The following is a 23,081-nucleotide window of genomic DNA, read 5'->3' as shown; positions in this document are numbered from 1 at the left end:
GCCTGGATTTCTTTGGTTCTTTGAAAGTATTTTTAATGGCTACTTTAAAGTCTTTGTTAAATCTGACATCTATTGCCTCTCATGGGCAATTTCTGTTGCCTGCTAGCCTATTTTTTCTGTTGTATGGGTGATGGGTTTCCTGTTTCTTTGTGTTTCTCATGGATTTTGTAGTTGCTGTTGAAAACTGGACATTTTAGGCAATGTATTAGAGCATTTGGGACACTAAAGTCATCCCGGAAATAGTGGTTTAAGTAAGGATCTCTTTGCTTAAAACAGCCAGTTGTCAGGCTTCACTAATTGCTGGCTGAACTGGTCTATTGTTTCTGAGAATACCTTGTGGCATAAATTGCTTGTTTGATTCAATTAAATTCAGACTCCTTTGCAGGGATTGTTTTGGGTTTTTGTTTTTCTTTTTTTTTTTTTTCTTTTCTTATTTTTCTGCAGGGATAGTTTTTGAGGTCAGTATTTGAGGTTTATTATTATCCCAAGGGTGCTCTTTTCTTTAGTTTTTAATTTTCTTTTTAAAGAAGCTTTAGCTTACATAAATATTACATAGAAAATATAGGGGATTTCTATATACCCCACTCCCTCCCCGTCCATACTTTCCCCCATTAGCAACCTTTTTTTTTTTTTAGTGTGGTATATTTGTTACAATTGAACACATATTGAAGCACTGTTATTAACCATAGACTGTAAGTTACATTATAGTTTACACTTTGCCCCAATTTTATAGGTTTTGACAAAATGTATAATGGCCTGTATCTGTCATTGCAATGTCATGCAGGAAAATTTCAATGTCCCAAAAATGCCAGTTACATCTATTCTTCCCTCTCCCTCACCTTAGAACCTCTGGTGGCCATTGCCTTTGTATCAATGATATGAGTTCTTCCATTGCTAGAATAATAAAAAGTCTACTTCAGTCCATAGTTGTATTCCCCCGAGGTTTGATCATTCCTCAATCCTGAGGATTTTGGGATGGTGATGCCCACTGTTTTTCTGGTTGAGAGGGAGCTTAGATGCCATGGGGCAGAAGGATGGAATTGTCTTGCTTGCAGTTGCAGACACATTCTGCTTCCTGGGATGGGTGTTATTTATTATCATCCTTTTGTTAGTTGTCAAGGGTTAATCCAATGAACTTGAGAGTAGGTGTTGCAACTCTGTTGAGATTCAGGGCTCAAGTGGCATATGAAAATACTGAATGAAGATTTAACTCTCTTGGACATATATTTAACAAGTACAGTGCCAGTTATAGGTACAAATAAAAGGGGCAGAAGAGCCATGTGTAGAGAACTTATAAATGAGTCTAAATTCTGTTACATTGGGGAGCAAATAGTCCAAAGGCCCATTAACAGTGTGCCAAATTCCTGAGATTGTCTGCCCTGCCTTTAATGTTTAGATGTCTCTGGACCTCTTGGGAGCCCTGAGGTTGGAAGCAAATGTCTACTGTGGAAGTCAATGAGATCCTGCTGACATGTGTATAACCTCTGCAATGACCTCCTAATTCACTTTGAAACCTCTTAGCCATTAAAAATTCATTTGTATTTAATGTTTCCCCCTTTTGGTCAAGGTCTTTTTCCTTGCACTGATAGCACTTGGTAATCCTCATTGCCAGGAAGGCTCATCCCTGGAGTCATGTTCCACACCGAGAGGAAGGTAGAGTTTATATGCTGAGTTTGGCTTAGAGCAGCCACATTTGAGCAACAGGCATGCTTTCATGAGGTAACTCTTAGGCAGTATATAATACTAGGGTAAGTTTCAATTTCACAAGAAAAGATTCATAAGCATAACCATCAATATAAAGGGCCTGGTGTAATGGTCTGTCCTCCTTTGCTATGTACTGCCCATGTTCTCAGGGGATTCTTGCCACTCTATTAGAGAATGTAGCAGTACTTTCCAGGATGGGAATTCAATATTCCTTTGGTTATTGGTCTTCACTCACCAAGAGAACACCTCATGACCACTTGAACATATTTACATGCCACAGAGGAATGCCCAGGTGCAATCACCCAATCACTAATACCAAGGCAAGGGTGCTCTTATATGGTCTTTTCCTTGTTCTCTCTGGTAAACTAGCTTTCAGTTTCCCCTTAATTGCTTTTAACCAACATCTTCATTGTTTTTGAAAATACCTTTAGCAGTTTAATATTTATGAATTCCAAAAGGAAATATAGATTATGTTTGTAAGCTGGCCAGTTCCTCTGGCATGATAACCCTTTGATTGTATTAGATTCAGCTGAGACGTCTGATTAAATTATGTCAAGATTAGGGCTCTGGTCCAATCATGTCATTGGAGTGCGACCCAGCCCCCTTGAGCTGTTAATACAGACTCTGACACAGGAGACACACAGGAGATATGCAGGAAGAGAGAGTGCTCCATAGAAATGGCCTCTGAAAGAGATGAGCCTGATAGTCTACAGATGACTTTATGGACAGAACAGAGCTGAGCCCAAAAAGAAACAAGCCCTGGGGAGAGAGATGAGCCTTATGCCAGCCTACAGCTGAGACTGGAAGAAGCTTGGACCATGGAGCCATAAGAGGAAGGAGGAAGGCTGAACCCTTGCAGAGATCGCCTGTCATCTTGCATCAACATGTGGTAACAGACTTTGGGTGAGAAAATACCTCCTATGGTATCTTGAGTTTGACTCTTTAGGGCCTTGTGACTGTAAGCGCCTACTCCAAATAAGTATCCTTTATAAAAGCCAAGAGAATTCCGGTACTTTGCATCAGCACCCTTTGTTGGGCTAATATAGTACCCTTAACTTTGCGCTTTCCCACATGATGTTTCAAATAAAGTAGGTACCTTTGAGGAGAGCTTTGGAGTTCTCTGTCATGACTTTCTACTCCTACTCCTTGGCAAAATCTTTCAGCCATGTCTCAGAGGTAGGGGTTGAGGTAGAGGCATGCCTCTCTCTCAGTGACACCCATTTTAGGAGCAGGGTGCTAAACAGGATCAGTAGCCTCTGGTTTGTCTCTTCTGGTTTGGTACCTTTGCCCTATGAAAGATGCAGTTTGTTGGCAACCAGAGCCAAAGTAGACTTAGTGTGCTGTGCCTGAGACAAAGACTCTGCCATGAGTGGGCACGGAGTGGAAGAAGGGAGCCCCTGGCCTCTCCTGAGCTCCACTTGCCTGCATTTAGCCTCTGAAACAGTTACCTGGAGGGTTATGAGACGTTCTTGTGGCCTACTCTTTCCTGGTAGATGTTTTAATCCTTAACGAGGAGCTGGTAAATCAGAGAATGCTATGTACTTGGCTACATATACCTGGAGTATAATGGAGTATCCATTATACTGGGAAAGGAGTAGGGAGGGAGGAGAGAAGTTATGGTTCAAGTGGCATAGATTCGTGCTGATTTTAATGAGTGTTAGATTTTCTTGTATAAATCTCTTTTTTTCCTGCATGCTCTAAGGACCATTTATAGAGACAATTTTTTAAAAATCACTTTTCCTCAGTTATGCCTGTTTTGCTGAGGAATGGGTCCATGGAGCTCATCACATTGCCATTCTGGAAGGTATACGTAACTGTGATTATGTTTATTGTCCCCACTAGAAAATAGGCTCAAGAACAGCAGATATTTGAGTTTCTTGTTTATAAATAATTCCTAAATAGCTAGAAAAAATGTCCAGCTCCTACTAAATATTCAATAAATATCTGTTGATTGTATGACTATAGTTAGGATTCCCTTGAGTCTCTTGTTTAAGCCTCAGAAAAATCCAGTAAAGTAGGTACTACTGTGTTTATTTTTAGAAAGGGAGAAACTGAGGTTTTCAGTGGTTAAACTACCTGTCCACACTCAGATATATGTTAATCGGTAGAATTTGGATGTGTATCCAGGCCTCACTGGCTCCAGAGTCCATGCTCTTGAATTTTACTACAGAACACAAAAACCCCATAGCTCCAGCTTTTATTATGCAGGCTTTAAAAATCCTCCTCAATCATGTTCAAGACTTCACTACCCAGAATATATAGCTATAGAAGAGCAGATTTTCTGGAATCAAGGCCTGCACATTTTATTGTTGTATCTGGCTGCTTATACGGGGAGATTTCTTCAGTGAAAGAAATTAATGCAATCATAGCCTATCTATTCCCTGCTTAACTTCAGTCTTCAACTTCATTGTGTCCTGTAAATTCCCTCTAACTTGAAACAGCAGAACTTGGAAGCAGCCCATCCTAAAAGGCCTTTATCAAAAGTAAGTTCCAAAGAGGTTAAAAAACATACACATTAATGGATCCAACTGAGAACTATTTGGAGAAATTTTGGATCCCATCCACTGTAAGCCAATCTCACTTCCACTTCCCTTTTGACTACCAAATTCTAAACTTCCCTTTAACAAGTTCCAACCCCAAAGTGCACAAAATTCCTTTCTAGTTCTCTGCCCTGAAACAGGCCATCAAAGGATAAAGGCTGAAGCCTCAGATGTCAGCACTGTTGGGAGGCTGGAGACAATACAGAAGAGCACATGTGCACAGTAAGAAGCTGTGCCTGAGCTCAGCAGTGTCATCAGAAGCCCAATTTGTCTCAATTCACAATTCAATGTCTATTGCCCCAAAATGGTGATATTAGCGCTACAAAAAGAAAATCTCTTCTTCCGCCTGAAGACCTTTCTCTTTCAAAACCCCAAAGGAAAATAAATCAAGAAAATTCGATTTACAGTAGCAAATAAAGAAAAGTATCTAGGAATAAAATTATCCAAGGATATAAAGTACTAGTATGCATAAAACTACAAATCATTACTGAAAGAAACTAAGGAAGATGTAAATAAATGGAAATACATTCCTGTTCACGGATTACTATCATTAAGATGTCAATAGTACCCAAAGTGATTTACATATTTAATGCAATCCCAATCAAAATTTCAACAACCTTCTTTCCAGTAATAGAATGGCTAATCATTAAATTCATATAGAAGGGCAAGGGACCCAAATAGCCAAAAACATCTTTAAAAAGAACAACAAAGTTGGAGGACTGACACCTTCTGATTTCAAAACTTATTACAAAGCTATAGTAATCAAAATAGTGTCATACAGGCACAGGGACAGACATATACCAGTGGAATAGAATAGAGAGTGCAAAAATAAACCTACACATCTATGGCCAACTGACTTTGACAAGGGACCCAAGTCTGCTCAATGGGGAAAGAAGTCTCTTCAACAAATGGTGCTGGGAAAACTGGATATCCACATGGAAAAAAATGAAAGTAGACTTCTACCTCATACCATCTACAAAACACAATGGATAAATGAACTAAATATAAGAGTTAAAACTAAAAAACTCAGAATAATAAAAGGAAATATCTTCAGGGCTTTGTATTAGGCAATGGATTCTTAAACTTTACACAAAAAGCATAAGCAATAGTAGAAAATGATGAATTTGACTTCACCAAAATTAAAAACGTTTGTGCATCCATAATCAAGAAACTGAAAAGAAAACAAAGAGAATTGGAGAAAACAGTTGGAAACCATACATCTGATAAGGGTTTAATATCCAGAATACATAAAAGAATCTCTATAACTCATCAACAAAAAGACAACCAACACAATTTTAAAAGAATCTGAAAAAGTATTTCTCCAAAAGATAGGCAAATGGCCAGTTAAGTACATGCCCAAAATAAGTACATACTCAAAATCATCAGCCATTAAGGAAAGGCAAACCTAAACCACAATGATATAGCACCTCCCACCCACCAGAATGGTTATAATAAAATGAAAAATAAACAAGTGCTGGCGAGGATGAAGACATATACAAGCCCTTGTTCATTGCTGGTGGGAACATAAAATGGTGTAGCCATTATGGAAAAGTTTGGTGGTTCCTCAAAAAAATTAAATATGGAACTATCATATGATTCACAATTCCACTTCTAAACACCCCAAAGAATATTTGTATACCAAAGTTCATAGAGGTATTATTCACAATAGCCAGGAGATGAAAGCAATCCAATCATCCATCAACAGATAAAAGGATAAACAAAATGTGATACATACATACCATGAAATAATACTCATCTTAAAAAGGGTTTAAGTCCTAATACATGTACTACATGGACAAATGTTGTATACATCATGTTTAGTGAAATAAGTCAGACATAAAGGGACAGATATTGTATGAGTCCACTTACATGAAATAGCTAAAATATTCAAACTCAGAGACAGAAAGTAGAATTCAGGTTTCCAGCGGCAAGGGGAGTAGGGGAAATGGGAAGTTAGTGCATAATGTATGTAGGGTATCTGTTTGGGGTGATGGGAAAATTCTGGTAATGACAGTGGTAAGGGCAGTGCAACATTCTGAATATGATTAATTCCAATGAATGGTATGCTTGGGTGTGACTGAGATGGGAAAGTTTATGTTATACATATGTTTCTACAATTAAAAAAATGAAAGAGAAACTAAATGAGACCATGACAAATACATGACCCTGGACTGGATCTAATAGTGGCGGCTCATAAGGAAATTATTGAGACATATGACTAAAATGGAATATAGGCTGTAAGCTTTATATTAATGTTAAGTTTCGAACTTGATAACTGTAACTTCAGGTGGTTACCTAAGTAAATATTCTTGTACTTAGGAAATGTACATAGAAGTATTATGTGCTCAAGAAGCATGGTGAATACACCCTACTCGCAAACGTTCAGAAACAGGTAAGTAAATAAACTGATAGAATGATAGCGTAAACGTGGCAAAGTGTTAAAATTGGTGGATTTAGGGAACTGAGAGTGAGGGAGGGCATGCTGGATTTTTCCGTATGGGTTTCGTATTATTTCTGCAACTAAGTTTGAAATTACTTCAAAATAAAAAGTTTAAGAAAAAAAGTGGAAATCCAGACTCAAGAACAAAAAACCAAAGCCAAATAAAAAAAACAAAAAACAAAAAAAATCAAACCCCCCACTCCAAAGGACATGGTTTAGAAATTGCCTTTAATCATAGCCTGTGCATACACTGAGAAAGCTATCACTAACTATTCATAAATTTCCTTTGTGAGCATAGATAAAACATTTAAATAATGTTTGAAAACAGAGGACAAAAATAAAATGTGTCATATCCATGATCATCAGTGTTTCTCAGTTTACAAAACATGGAAGCTCTGAAAAATTACACAAATACTAAACAAATAAGATCATATTTGATTTTTTCTCTTAGAGATAACTCTAACTGTAAATTCTTAGTTTTAGGAAGGACATAGTGTTTTGTGACTATTTCTTCATTGGATAGTGTATAGTGAAGAAATTTTTGGTAAATATATTTCAACATAAATAAGAAATGTGCAGTCTCCATGAAGAAAACTATAGAACTTTACTGAATGACAGTTCTGAAGATGAACTGACAAATGCAAATCACTTTTGTCAATAAAAAGTTTTATATTATAATATTCCAAACAAAATCTCACATTTTTGTATTTTTAAATTTTTTGCTGCTGCTAGAACACTGTAAGTTTCCTATAGAATAATTAGAACTAAACATTTTATGAAGCAGAGTAAAGTTTAATGAAAGATGTGTTTTTAATGGGTATAATATTTTGGTTTTGAGTCAGAAAAAACAGGTACATGCCTAAGATCACTTAAGAATGTAATATATGATACCTGAAGCATTTCAAAGTGGAGAGAAATGGTCATATTCAGTAAGTGGGGCTGAGGTCATCACTTCTTTCTCTAAAAAGCATAATGGTGGATGCTTATCTCATGTATTAGAATGATACATTTCACATGGATTCATTGAAATATAAAATGTAAATTACAAAAGAATAAAAAAATTATAAATGAACATTCATAATTCTAATGTTGGGAATAATTACACCAAATGCAGAGACAAAAAAATAAAAAATTTGAATTTATGAAATTCAAAAACTTCATAAAACAATTCTTCCTCAGACAGATTTTAGAGTGCACTCCCAAAGAATGAGAAAGAATATATGTCAATATGGAATAATATATCATAAAATGTAAAAAAGCCTATTATGTCATGTTACCATTATTCCTGTAAAAGGAGATAAAAAGTTATTTGGATTATTTGTCACATATTTGAGAAAAAAAATCTTAATCTCTTATGACTATTATAAAATGATAAGTATTTTAAGTAAAATTAGACGTAAGAACATGAGTCAAAATAAGAAACTAAAAATAAGCAACTAATAAAAATGTTTAAATTGCCCAATGTCTAGAAAACAAATTTAAATATGTAAGAACAGGATTTCTAAGCTCCCTTCTTAATCTGAGAACTTGGACTTCTGAGGGTTGGTAAAATAAGAACTGTTCACCTATGTTCCTGGAGGTAAGCTCAGGGTTGAGGACCCCTTTTTCAGATGGGGATAATTACCCCCGCCTTTGTAGAAGAGGAAACTTAGCCCAGATAGGATAGATGATCCCAATCTTCTCTGTGACTCCAGATAGGAAAGCAAGATATCAGGCATCACCTTTCTACTTCCCCCAGACAAATATCTGAGGGAAGTTTGACCTTAAAAAAAAAAAAAAAAAGTGATGCTAAGAGTAGATGGTTCCTCTTTGTCTGACAGGAGGGCAGGCTGGGCAAAGAGACATAGAGTTCTTCAGGCAGGGATTATGCCTATCCAGTCACCCAGGGGTGGAAGATTCATTGGAAATACAGGAATCAGTGCAAGATAAATCTTCCCCAGAAAAACATGTAGTGGCGGTGAATACAGGGCAGCCACAACTGCAGCCTCCACCGAGGGGCAGCAAGCAGGGGTAGTGCTGAGGACACCTAGGACACCCACAGTGAGTCCAGCCCTCACAGAGACCATGACTTCATGTTGCCCCACAAAGTCCAGACTGCATGGGAAGTGGTGAGGCACACCAAGCAAAGGGTGGCCAAGTACAAGACGGAAAATGTGCCCAAATCCAAAAATAAGACCCTTGGGAGTATATAAGAAAACAATTTCCAGGCCATGGAAATTTTTAAGACATTTGCTTAGGCATTTCAGAAAGCACATACCTGCGACCTAGGAATTCCTCTCTGGTTTTATACACTAGAGTGCTGGTTTTCAAGTTCTGGGAAATGATCAATTTGTTGGCTTGAAATCAGCTTAGTATATGGCAACAAATATTTCTTTTAATATAATGTAGGTCAGTACAAAAGGAACTATTGAAGTACATCAAGATAAGGATATTGTTTCATGAGAAGAAGCTTAGATATATAAGACTATTGGTTATACATGCACATATATCACACACACACACACACACACACACACACACACACACAATCCTCCAGGTACCCACATGGTTCATTCCCTCTAATGTAACCTTTCCAGTGAGTTATTTTAAAATTTAACCAACTTTCTGACAAGTTATCCTATTTTAAATTTTCCTTCATAGTACTTATCACCATCATTTTCTCCATGATATTTTCTTGATATGATAGCTTGCAACTTCAGGGACACAACTATGAGGTCTTTGGTGACCTCATAAAAATACTCTGGGATAGGTTCTCATTGATTTTATCTTGATAGAAATGAAAGGCTCTATTTCTAGAAGAATGCAGTGAGCAGGCAAAAGCAATAGCCACTGTGCATGATATGTTAAGTACATGATAAAAATGCGATATCAACTCAACAAAAGGGGCTAATTAATCAAAACAATTCAGGAACAACTGGCTATTTATTTAGAACAGAGTTAATTGCTTACCTCACACCATATATAACAAGAAATACCACAGGGCGATATACCTGCAACTGTGCTCTGTTCCAATAGTAATTTAATTAAGCTGATATGAAAGCACAATGAAGCAGAAAACACTTAACTTTCAACCAGTAGAATAACTTTATTTCTAATACTTAGCCTTTTACATAAGAATTTACAGGAATAAAAAACACTGTTACTTATTTTCCATTGTTCCACCCAGACTCTTTCTCCACCCTTCTTTATGCCCACCTGGGCTCCCCTGCAGGTGGGATCTGGCTAGATTTTTCAAAGGGAGGTACCAGCAATTTGGTGTCACAAATCTGGCAGGGATGCTCTCTCCCACTAGGTGGCCCTTCCTCCACAACACAATTCTCAGTGTTAGACAACACTGTTTCTATCCTTTGTCCCTGTGGGCCTAAGATGGGTAAGGTCTTCCTGCTGAAGCTAGTCTTTAGGTGCTTCAATAGTGCTTGTGTCTGGCCCACACACCTGTAATAATTTTGCCATTAAAATCTTAGTTGGAACAGAATTGTTTTCCAGCAGAACCATGGCTGATGAAAACAGCCACTCTTAAATAAATTTGTCCAAAGAAATAATTCTTTCCCTAAATTGCCATATAGAACACTTAGAAAAATTATTCCTCTGTGTTAACTGGAATGCCTTCAGGTATAAGTAACAGTCCTAAGAATAAATAAGAAACGGTTATTATCACAGGCGATAAAAGTCCCATTAGAGAGTAGGACTAGAATGAAAAAGTTGAGCAGCTTGTCCCCATCTTCCCACCTTGAACACTGTCATCTTCACGCCCCTCAGTGTCACAGGCTATAATCTAGTATCATATACAGACGTGAACAAGTCCAGCAGAAGGGGGACAATCTTGTTTTCTGTCTCCTTTTACCACCAAGATCTTTTTCAGAAGTATAGCACATCTACCCCAAATCAATCATTAGAATGAAATTTTCATGATTATTTTAGATTAATCTGGACTTAACCCTAAATGATCTGGGAGAAGAATGGACAGAGACAAAACAGAGCAAAGCAAAGAAGAAACAGGGAATGCTGTTGGGTAGGCAGTGTCTTTTAGGACTGCTTCCAATGCGTTCCAAGAAATTGTAGGAAATGGACAAAGGGGACAGGGACAGTATATGATACTCTATAATATTAAATACAAATACATAGTTCCTGGGTTATATAAAACTCAAGTTACACATATCATGCTTATATAGATACTGCAATGAAATACCAAGAGTATGAAAGAGGCATTCCATTAATACCACCACTTTATATTTGTAGAGGGCAGTATTACCGTTCATAACTGATGTTAACCTTTGTAAAACCTACACAAATACTACTCTTATTAATAGCATTTATATTATGTCTAAGGGACAGCTGAAAAACTTCAGGAAAATATTTTTTGGCTTCTTTATGTTCAGTAACAACAGTCATAACTATTCATTTATGCCAGGAAACAGAAAACATAGGTAGTGTGGTTATTTGTGAAGTAATATTTCATTTAAAACATATACTGGCCAAGCTGTAAGGAGACTCTGGTATTATTTAGAATAGGATTGATCAAGAGGGAAAAAGCTCACAAAACATTTTTTGGCTTCTTTATTGAAGAGGCAGTTTTAACAATAATGGTCATACCCATTTATTTATGTCAGGAAGTAGGAAAAAAGGGATATGTGGTTTATACTTTAAACTTGCCAAATATATATATATATATAAATATATATGCAGTAGTGTGCTGGTAAATGTTTGACAACGGGTTCTCTGGGAAAATAAAACCCCTGATTTGTAGATTGCCAATTTCCAAAGTGTAAATACTCCCACTATGGCCTTTTTCAAGCTACAAATATTATGGCACTGAATGAGGAGTTGGAAAGAGATGTACAATAGTATACCAGTATATAATATTTTCACTGTACAGATTCAATAGTATAAGTAACCTGAAAAGCATAGACAATAGTAAAATGCAGTAAAAATATTAGGAAGCGATGAGTGTTGAGTATTTATTACCTTTGGTTTTAATATAATTTGTTAAGTTTACATAATTTAATTTTCAATAATGGCTGTTTAACAAGTAGCTCACAAAATTCCTCCAAACTTAAGTCAGCACTTACAGGTATGAGCTGACTCTAGCATACCACTGTGCTATACACACACACACACACTCACACACAGAGATATATATAAATAATTATGACAAGCTATAAAGACATTGGTGGTATTTAGTATGGGAAATACTAATATTTATGACAATAGTTACCAAAGATTCATATTTTCTCCTTACAACCATGTTGGGCTCCAATAGCATACTCCCAATTTTTTATATTATCATACTCACATAACGCCTACAAACATCAGGGACTCTTCATCTGTTTAATGCTGTTGTCATTCCACTGTGAATATGGGTATAAATGAATATCATCCATTATATTTACAAAAAGATTTTGGTATCACATTTGGAACATGACACTACACAATATAAATCTAGATAAAGATTTTTACTACATTTCTTAAATGAATAATATCCCTTTAGTACAAGTTTTTTTGATGAAAAGTTTTAATTTTTCTTGAAAGCTTTCATATATTCAAGACATTTTATAAGGTTTTATCCTAGTATTATCTGAAATACAATGAGATATCATTTCTCAGTAATTTGTGGCATTCTTTGGGTTTCTCTGATCTCATTTTTTAGATTGTGCAACAAATTTGACAGGTGGATGAAGGCTTCTGAACATTCAGGATGTTGAGAGGGCTTTTACCCTTGTGTGAATTCTCTGATGTTTAGTTAGTACTGACCTTTGGCTAAAGGTTTTCCCACAAACATTACATTCATAGGGTTTCTCCCCTGTATGAGTTCTCTGATGTTTGGTGAGAGCTGATTTTTCACAAAAGGTTTTCCCACACTCATTACATTTATATGGTTTCTCCCCTGTGTGAGTTCTTTGATGTACAATGAGGTTTGACTTCACACAGAAAGATTTCCCACATTCATTACATATAAAGGGTTTCTCCCCTGTGTGCGTTCTCTGATGTACAGTTAGGGCTGACCTGTGGCAGAAGGACTTCCCACATGCATTACATTCATAGGGTTTCTCCCCTGTATGTGTTCGTTGATGTTCAGTGAGGTTTGACTTCACACAAAATGTTTTTCCACATTGTTTACATTCATAGGGTTTCTCCCCTGTATGTGTTCGCTGATGGTTGGTAAGATGTGGTTTCTGGCAAAAGGATTTCCCACATTCAGTACATTCATAAGGTTTCTCTCCTGTATGTGTTCTCTGATGCTGAGTGAGGTTTGACTTCTCCCAAAATGTTTTCCCACATTCACCACATTCGAAGGTTTTTTCTCCTGAGTGACCTCTCCGAAGTTGGGTGAGATGTGATTTCTTGCTGAAATTATTCTCATTTTCATTGTACTCATAGGGTTTTTCTCCCATGTGTACTATCTGATGTTTAAAGTGGGTTGACTTTTCCCACCTTTTGTCACTTACTTTATAGTCATGGTGAATCTTTCTTGTGTAAGCTCCCTGATGGATAATGAAAGTTGAATTGTCACAGAAGATTTCCCCATACTCATTATATTCATAAGGATTTGCTCCTGTAAGAGGTCTCTGATGTCCAAATCTTAAATCCATATATAAGGACTTTCCACAAATATTACATTCATATGGATCCATTTCCAAATCAGTTCTCTGAGATACAATGAATTTTAAATTTGGGATGAAGGCTCTTCCGCACTCATTATATTTAGAGAATGCCTCTTCTATCTGAGATCTTTTATCTCTAAAACAGGCTGCCTCCTCCCTGAAGTCTTTCTCATTTTCATTATCAAAAGATTGGTCAAAAATTGTCTGAGTGAGACCCTTGCTATGATTGAGGACATTTCTTTTGTGATTATATTTGTCAGATTTCTCTCTAGTAGGAATTTTCTCATGCCTAATATCAAGGAGCAATTTCTGACATATATTGAACTCATCAGGCTTCTTTCCTGAATAGTTCTTTTTACTTATAATTATGTCGGAAATATTTTTCAAACTCATTTCACATGAATCACATATTTTATATGAAGTATTTCTTGAAGGAACAGGGTCAGCACCCAGATTAAAAGCTTTCCCTAGTTTATTACCACTCTCTATACTTAATGTTTTGTTGTTGGTGAATACAAGTTGCCAAAAATGTTGATCTTGATTTTCCTGGTTGTTCTCTATCAGGTCATCAAATTTCCAGTCTTCTAGAAATTAGAAAAATAACCACATCTTAAGCATCTTAATACACTGAACTTTTAAACAAATGCCCTAAGACATACTCAACTCTTTTGCTTTGGTCTGTTTACTGGTATGAACAGAATCTAAGTATGCATTTATTCTACCCCCCAAGTCTGAGTAAAAGTAAACAAAAAATAAGCTGCAGTGGAATACAGGGAGAAATAACTGGCAAGGACCACATAAACATTTAAAACTTTATAAATATAACCTTCACAAAACTAGACCAGAAAAAGGTGAAATAAAATTCAAAGCCTAGGGGACTAAAGAATAGCTTATTCAGATATAAGGAAACTCAAAGAGAATGGGGTAAGTCCAACATAAACAATGAGCACTGAATAAAGTGAAAGAGAGGTTTCAGAGGATGAATTTTGTTTGATGAAGGCAGAACAGTTTAGTCCTTGCCTCACACACAGATTACTGGGGTAGGAGTCCAACTACAGTGCATCATTCTTTTCCATGCTACATATCAACATCAATTAAAGTTGTAAAAACACCAACTTCCTCAGGTTCAAAAGAATACCTCTAAAACTTAGGATCTATGTTTCCTTGAATTTAATACACAAGGTATATTTCTTTTTCAAAAAAAGTATACTATAGGGCTATAGAAGAAGCAGGCTAGAGAAGATGAAATAAACTTAAGACATGGCAAATGGGGATAGAGATTTTCTAAGAGTTGTTGATTCAGAGAGCAGAAAACTCACAGAGAATTGGACATGTGTAGTAAGCAAGTATTTTTCACAAGGAAAATACTTCCATTACAGGAATAATTAGGTTTGGTGAAGACTGATCATGATTTAGGCCCTTACCTTTTCATAACTTGTTTCCTATGGTAGGATTTCAGAAATATATATGCTTCTATACCCTCCACCCTTATTTTTTTTCCCCCCATTTGATACATCAACATCAAAATACATTTCTGAAGTCAACTATTTCCTCATGCTGTAAGAGACAATGCTTCATCCCAGACTCTCTCCATCTAGCTGTGATTCACAAGAATACAAATGTCCAAGACAAAAGACAAAATAGATGAATGGTAGTCTATCCTGGCAAAATGACCAGATTCATTTTTATTTTCTAGCTGCTATTAATGAATCTGTACTGACCATCAAATCATATGTGTCTTCACTTCAATCTGCTGAGTTACTTTTCCCCAAAACAATTTTGTTCCTGCAGCAATAATGATCCTTAAGTCTGTTTTATACCTAGGTTTCCTCATCTGTGATTTTATTTACTTGTGAGACCCTAAAGAGTCATATTTCTTCCGTAAATTTTATCCTAACAATTCTTGGCTATACTTTACTATTACTACCTAATGCAACAAAGCTAATCACTTGCTAAAAAAATCTATGGCAGTCCTGAACTGACTGTCCCAAGACCTGACAGATGAAATTTCTTATTCTGGCAAAAACAAATCAAAACAAAAGTAAACCAACAAACCTTTACACAAACTGGATACACACTTACCATTTCACACGTCTATTAAAAATTATGATCTGGCAAGTCTAAGTTTCAGTTTCTTGTTCCCAAAAGCATACCTATCATCCAACTAGCTGCACTTTGGCCTTGGCTCAGCTAAGAACCCAAACATCCTTCATTAAATGATACTTTTTTAATAAAAAAAAAATTGATAATAAAAGAACAAAAGTTATCCCTATCATTTTAAAACTCCATTTACCCCAACCTTTAGAATTTACTGTCTGTATTAATTCACTGAAAAGGCAAATTAAATAGGAATGAAAGTTACAGGTAAAAGAGAAAACATTTATGAACAAAACTTAAGATATTGGATAATATGGGATTTAGCATAAAGTTTTGGAGAACAGAAAAAAAAAATTTAGACAGAATATGACCATATTGTGATAGTCAATGAAAGGGGATTTAACGATCATTTATTAATGAGGAGAGACTATCTAGCTTTCTTTTTCAGGACAGTGAAAGACAAAATCAGATGTTATATGTAAAAAAAAAAATCAATTAAACAAGGAATGAGAAAACACAGATAGTCCTAGTTTTGAGTGTTATCAGTGAAATGTTACAATGTGAGATATAGAAGATGGGTTAGAAAGGAAAATAACCACAGGAATTGAAGAGACCAGTAACCAGGGAAAACAGATGTTTGGAAGATTTACAGTGACCCCATGGTTGCCATTTATGGTAGTAATAGGATGACAGACTACTCCTTATTTGACTCCTGTACACCAAACTCTCTGATTTTCCTGTAGCTTAGACTGTTCCTTCCCAGTCTCTTCTAATGAATGAATTTAATGGACTTACTTCCCTTCTAAAGTGGAATCATTCCAGGACTTTTTCTCTTACCTACGTTCAACCATCCTTTAGAAAAGGGGTTGGCAAACTATAATTGCAAGGCATATGGTCCTTGAGCTAAGAACTGGTTTTTATTTTTTAAGGGAAGGATGAAAGAAGAAAGAGGGGGGAAGAGGTGGGAGGGAGGAGAGAGGTGAGGAAGGAAGAGGAGGAGGAAGAGAAAGATGAAGAAAAAGAGGCAGCACTACCACTAGCAACCAAAACCATGTGTGGTCCACAAAGCCTAAAATATTTACAATCTGGTATTTTACATGAGTTTGCTGACTTCTGATCTAGAAGACCTCATTTAGCCCCTTGCCTTTAACGCCATCTAAAGTTGATGACTTTCAAATGGATACTTCTAGTTCTAGCCTCAACCCTGTACTCTATACTTGTATGTATTTAATACGTAAACTACAGTCTTAGAGTTATCTCAAACTTCTCATGTCCTAAATTATTAGTAAGTCCCCTATAATCTCTTCTCCCTAATTTTATCAAAGTCAGTAAATGGCACCCTACTTATCCAGTTGCTTGAGAAAAAAATCCTCAGAATTACATTGGACTCTTTTTTCTTTCACACTCTATCCAATCCAACAGCAAATCCTCTTGGCCTCATCTTCAAGATATATGTACAATTCCACAACTTCTCATCATGTTCCACGGTCCCAAATTAGTCTTAGCCAATATCCTCTCTCCTCTGGAGTATGCAATAGTCTCCCTCACTGGCACTTCTTCTCTTCTCATGCCCAACCACCACCCCTCTCCATAGTATGTTCAATGCATAGAAGTCAGAGAGAGATTTTTAAACCATGTAACAGATCTGATGATGTGCTGATCTGATTTACATCAGAGACTAACAGTTTTTCACATCACTCAAAACAAAATTAATATATCTACCATGGTCCCTGCTACTTCTTATGACATCATCTCTTACTAATTTCCCCCTCACCCACTTGCCTCTAGCCACTCAAGCCCCCTTGCCATTCTTTAAGCACTCTAAGAACATACCAGTGATGAGAGGTTCAGAACCTCATGTTCCCTCTGCCTGGAATACGCAGAGTCCACACTGCTCCCGCTCTCATTATATTAAAATCTCAGGTCTAATATTTACCATATCAAAAGGCTTTCTCTGATCTTCTTGCCAAACTGCACATGCCATCATTTTCTATCTCCTTTTCCTCTACTTCATTTTTCACAGTACTTACCACCATCAAACATCGTGTGGGTGTGTGTGTTTTGTCCTTCATGGTTTTTTGTCCCATAGGAACAGGGACATTATTCTGTTAATTATCTAAAAGAACTGGGCCATACAGAGTATTTGTTATATACTTATTGAATGAATACATGAAAGTATTTTATGAATAAATGCCAGTTAACAAAAGGTGTCCAAAAACAATGAGAGAAGGTGAATAATTTTAAAATGTAGAGAAAGTAACTAAGAAAAAATATCTAAGATAAAGCAGACTGATTTTGGATAATAGGTACAGGTAAATTTCTCTAAAATGTCAAAGAGAGTGAGAGTGACACATGGAGAAGAGATCTGGGTAACTAAGGGATGTGGGCCAACTATTCTTGGTCACTTCCAAAAGTTTAGGGCTCAAAAAAGAAATTTCTTAAAAATATTGCAAATATGACAAACCCTAAACTGATGACCTGGAATCTAATTTCCTTGGCCTTCCATATGCTTGTGAACTCACTAACTCACCTGGGTAGCATTGGTTTGGGAATCCCTCCCCTAATATCCAGGGCTCTTCTCCTTGCTCTATCTTGAAAACTACCTCTGGCTTAGTAATGCAATAACCTGTTGAAAGAAAATAATATGTTGAAAGAAAATAATACAGGACTGTGGTTAAACAGCTAGGTTTTAGACACTCTGAAATAATGATGGGTAAGAAAGGTACCCATTTAGTAGCTGTCCTAGGAAGGTACCCAAATGGATCAATCCCTGGGGAGGGAAGAACACAGCAAGCATTCTTTACAGTGGTCAAAAGGGATTAGTCATCTTAGAGCACTGATTCTCATGCTTCAAGTGAGAACATTCTACAGGGCGTCCACATGTTCAGCAACTAAGAAATGCACGCCAGTGATAGGGAAAAAAAAATCCTTACCTACTGAGACGAGGTGGCTGTAATTTTCCAGGATTACATCTCTGTATAGTATCTTCTGAGAAGGGTCCAGTAGGTACCACTCTTCCTGGGTGAAGTCCACACATACATCCGTGAATGAAACTCGTTCCTGTAACAGTATATTCCTTTTCTATAAGAAGTGGACAGAACTAGGTGATGTGGACAAGATTTAAGAGAACTAAACTAAAATGTACAAAGTAGAATAGAATTGGAGAGGAAAAGAAGTTGACTTGCTCTACCAAACTCAGTCCATGAAAGGCGTAAAATGACAAGTCCTGTATTTTACTTACTCAGATGAGAGAAGGAAGAATCCTCTTTGCTGGAAAAGATCACTTTCTGGAGCCTTTATAGGCTTTTGTTTGTTTGTTTTTTACAAAATGTCTAGCATCCAATAATAAATTTCTTGGTATCCAAAGAGGCAGAGATCAAGGGAAAATAAATAAATAAAAATAGACCCACAGGTAACCCAGATATTGGAACAACAACAAAAAAGAACTTTAAAATGAATTATGATTAATATGTCCAACAAAACGGAAGAATAGAGCAAAAAATAAATGAAAAGATGGGAGAAATTCAATAGATATGAGGTATGTATGTTATGAAGAAAAGGGTTAACATCCCATCCCAGGTCTTTGAAAGGACTACAATTGGGTTTCAGGAAAACTTAGATAAAATGGATCTATTTCTTAAAAGACAAAATTACCAAACTCAAACAAGGAGAAAATAGATAATACGACTGACCTCTATCTATTTCAAGAATTCAAACAATAAAAATACTCCTCCAAAAGAGAAAGCAACAAATGTAGATGTTCCCACTGGTGAATTCTAACACTTGAGGAAATATATGCAATACCAATTCTCTACAATCTCTTCTAGTAAACAGAAGGGAATACTTCCTAACTAATTTTACTAGGCCAGCATTACACTAATACCAAATCCAGACAAAAATATTCCAAAAAACTAAAGGGCATTATCTCTTATGAACATAGGCCAAAAAACTCTCAAAAAAAATTAACAAATCAAATCTGATAGTATATATAAAGTATCATAAACATAACCAAGTGGGATTTATTTCAGGTATGCAAAGCTGGATTAGTGTTTTTGAAAAATCAATTAATGTAATCTACCCCATCAACAGGTCAAAGAAGAAAAATTATAAAACCGTATCAACTGATGAAAAAAAGTATTTAACAAAATCCAACATCCATCCATGATAAAAACTCTCAACCTATAAGGAATAGAGGGGGAACTTCCTCGATTTGATCAAGAACATCTATGAAAACCTTATACCTAATGTTACACTTAATAGTGAGAGACTAGACACTTTCCCTCTTGTGTCAGGAGCAGGACAAAAAATGTCCTGTCTCACTATTTCTATTCAGCAATGTACTGGAAGTTCTAGCTCATTCAATAAAACAAGAAAAAGAAATAAAAGGTGTATAACTGGAGAGAAATGAAACTGGCTTTATTGGAACCTGACATAATTATCTATTTAACCCCAAAGAATCAACCCAAAACTCCTGTAACTAATAAGCAATCATAGCAAAGTCACAGGATACAGAGTCAGTATAAAAGAAAAGTCAACTCTTTCCTAAATACTAGAACAAACAATTGGAATTTCAAAATGTGAAATTGAAAAACAAAAAACAAAAAACACCACCATTTACAACAGGACCAAAAAAATGAAACACTTTTGTAAAAATCTAATACAATATTGGGAAATGGTCTTGGCCCAGTGGTTAGGGCGTCTGTCTACCACATGGGAGATCTGCGGTTCAAACCCCAGGCCTCCTTGACCCATGTGGAGCTGGCCCATGCGCAATGCTGATGCACACAAGGAGTGTCCTACCACGCCGGGGTGCCCTCCATGTAGGGAAGCCCCACGAGCAAGGAATGCGCCCCATAAGGAGAGCCGCCCAGAGCGAAAGAAAGTGCAGCTTGCCTAAGAATGGCACCGCACACACTGAGAGCTGATACAGCAAGATGACGCAACAAAAAGAAACACAGATTCCCAGTGCTGCTGATAAGGATAGAAGCGGTCACAGAAGAACACAGCAAATGGACACAGAGAGCAGACAACTGTGGAGGAGGGGTGGGGGAGCAGAGAAATAAATAAAAAATAAATCTTTAAAAAATTTTTTAAAAATCTAATACAATATGTACAGGAATATACCTAAAACCACAAAACACTGATGGAAAAAAATCAAAGAAGATCTAAATAGAGAGATATTCTTTAGTTCTTTGACCAGAAGACTCAAGTTGTTAAGATGTCACTTCTTCTTAACTTAATCTATAAATTCAATGCAGTCCCAAGCAAAATCCCAGGTAACTATTTTGTAGATAGCAATAAACTGATTCCAAAATGTACATGGAAAGGTAAGGACCTAGAACAGCCAATATGAAATGAAAGAAGAACAAAGTCAGAGAACTCACACTCCTTGATTTCAAGACTTACTATGAAGTGACTAGTAATCAAGACAGAAAGTTACTGTCAAAAGAACAGACATGTAGATTAATGCAACGAAATAGACCTGTACACAAATATATTTAACTGATTTTTGACAATGGTGCAAAGGCAAATGAATGGAGAAAGTATAGTCTTTTCAACAAATGATGCTGAAACAACTGGTCATCCATACAGTAAAAAAATGAACCTAGACACAGACTTTACACACTATACAAATGTTAACTCAAAATGGATCATAGCCTTAAGTGTGAAATGCAAAACTATAAACCTGTAGAAGAAAACACAGGAGATTGAAATATATCAAATAATGGAACATCCAAGAGTTTATTAAAATATTAAGTAATGCATTGTTCACCTTTAGAGAATGCTAAGGAATCAACTTACTATGTGAAAGATTGTTAAAATAGAAAGAATCCAGCATTTATACATTTCCTCCTGTACTATCTATACTGTAAGATAATCAAACAGTTAACAGAGGGTGATGTATCAACATGGTGATGTAAGATATCACCTGAAAAAACCTCCTCAGAGATTTAGCAAATAAAAAAACAATTCCCACTTGCTTAGTAATCTGGAAGATGGAGAAGGACTACACAAATGATGAATCAAAAAAAGAGAAAAATATCAGATAGGAAACTAGCCCACACTCACTGGTCCATTCCCTCTCCATCACTCAGTCCCTCATTGCTCGGGAGCTGCTCAGAGGTAGCAGCTCTGATCCCTCTCACCCCCCACTGGGGATAGCGGCAATAGAATTCCATGCATATCTAGTTTCAGGGACTCAAGTCCACAGAGAACTAGGGTGGGACACATGCCACAGAGCAGTGCTATATACGAAATGGCCCTCAAGCTTTGTTTTGGGGGAGGTTTTGGATTACAAAAAAGTGACAACTATGACACACCAGTAAAGGGTGTCAGTTCAGCAGTGGGGGGATATGTGGGGAGGGGTGCACGTGGGGCATGACTCTATGGAATATGAATGTGTTCATGTGGTCACAGGCTGTTATCTCAGTGAATGGAGACCCATACAAATAATCAACAGAATGTTAAATTTCCATCCTGGGGAGTCCTGCTACATTCGTTAACAGAGTGGTAAGACTCTCTAGAGTACATGGGTAATGCCTAGAGAAAGAGGACAGACTAATACACCAGGCCCTTGATATTAATGCTTGTAATCATGAACACAGGACAACTAACAAAATAATGATGATGGACAACATCCAACCTTAAAATCACAGAGTATCTACAACGGCAAGCAAGACAGTTCCCTCAACCTTCCCCAAGGGATCTAAGACCCCTCTTAACTGGAAGCAGAGTGGTTATCACCACCCCAAAATCCTCAAGAATGAGGAATGAACAAACACAAAGGGGGAACGCAACCATGACCAAAGCAGACTTATTTTTATTCTAATAATGGAAGAACTTGTAACACTGATGTAAAGACAGTGGTCACTAGAGGTTCTGAGGGGAGGAAGAGGGAAGAACAGGTGTAACATGGGTCATATTTGGCACATTCGAATTGTTTTGCATGATACTGCAATGACAGATACAGGTCATTATAAATTTTGTCAAGACCTATAAAACTATGTGGTGCAAAGTGTAAACCAAAACTTAAGTGATAGACCCTGGTTAGTAGCAGTGCTTCAATATTTGTTCATAAACTATAACCAATGTACCACACTAATGAAAGAAGTTATCATTGGGGAAAATATGAAAGGGGGGAGGGAATGAGGTAAATGGGAATCCCCTATATTTTCTACATAACTTTTGTGTAATCTAAAACTTCTGTAAAAATAAAGGAAAAAAAAGGGGGCCCCCAAGAAGGAAAAAGAAAAAAAGAAAGAGAGGCCATAGTAAAACTGCACCAAGTGCTGCACTCATTCAATCCCTTTTCTGTTGAATGGACCTCCGAACTACAAAATGGACTTTTCTGGAGTAAACCACCTTTCTAAAGTGGCCCCAACTGGCTGCGCAGAGTGTTATACTTTAATGGGGAAGAAAAAAAAAGGGAGGTGGGCGTGTTTATTATACTGAACTTCTGAAAGAAAGGAAAGTGCCAGAACTGAAAAGAGTAAAGAAAATGGAGACTTGAAGAGGTAGAAAATTTGACCAACCATAGGAGTTGAGAGGAAAATTCTGTGCAAACAAACCATAAGCAGAACAGATCAAGATTCCCAGAAAAGGAACGGAAGAAAGGAAGCATTATCCTGTGGGTAAAACATTTACAAAAAAGTGCATCTTAAAAATTGTACCCACATATTCAGGGCAAGAATAAGATGA

General features: G+C 36.7%; 1 protein-coding gene across 5 annotated transcripts in view; it reads right to left on the bottom strand.

Annotated features, from left to right (window-relative positions):
* Positions 1-9,749: 9,749 nt before the first annotated feature.
* Positions 9,750-23,081, bottom strand: part of LOC101436027 (zinc finger protein 248) — a 31,566-nt gene continuing 18,234 nt past the window's right edge. For all 5 annotated transcript variants that reach the window (XM_058299221.2, XM_012519318.4, XM_071215908.1 and 2 more), the window contains 3 exons: positions 18,317-18,443; positions 17,914-18,009; positions 9,750-13,870 (listed from right to left, as the gene is read on the bottom strand). In XM_058299221.2, coding sequence (XP_058155204.1) covers positions 12,375-13,870; positions 17,914-18,009; positions 18,317-18,443 — 1,719 coding nt within the window. In that variant the 3' untranslated portion in view covers positions 9,750-12,374. The remainder of the gene's footprint in view (positions 13,871-17,913; positions 18,010-18,316; positions 18,444-23,081) is intronic.

The sequence above is a fragment of the Dasypus novemcinctus genome, chromosome 6 (genome assembly GCF_030445035.2).
Source record: "Dasypus novemcinctus isolate mDasNov1 chromosome 6, mDasNov1.1.hap2, whole genome shotgun sequence".
NCBI classification, from domain to species: domain Eukaryota; kingdom Metazoa; phylum Chordata; class Mammalia; order Cingulata; family Dasypodidae; genus Dasypus; species Dasypus novemcinctus.
The sequence above is the reverse complement of the archived record's forward strand: the minus strand, read 5'-3'. Positions and strand labels throughout refer to the sequence as shown.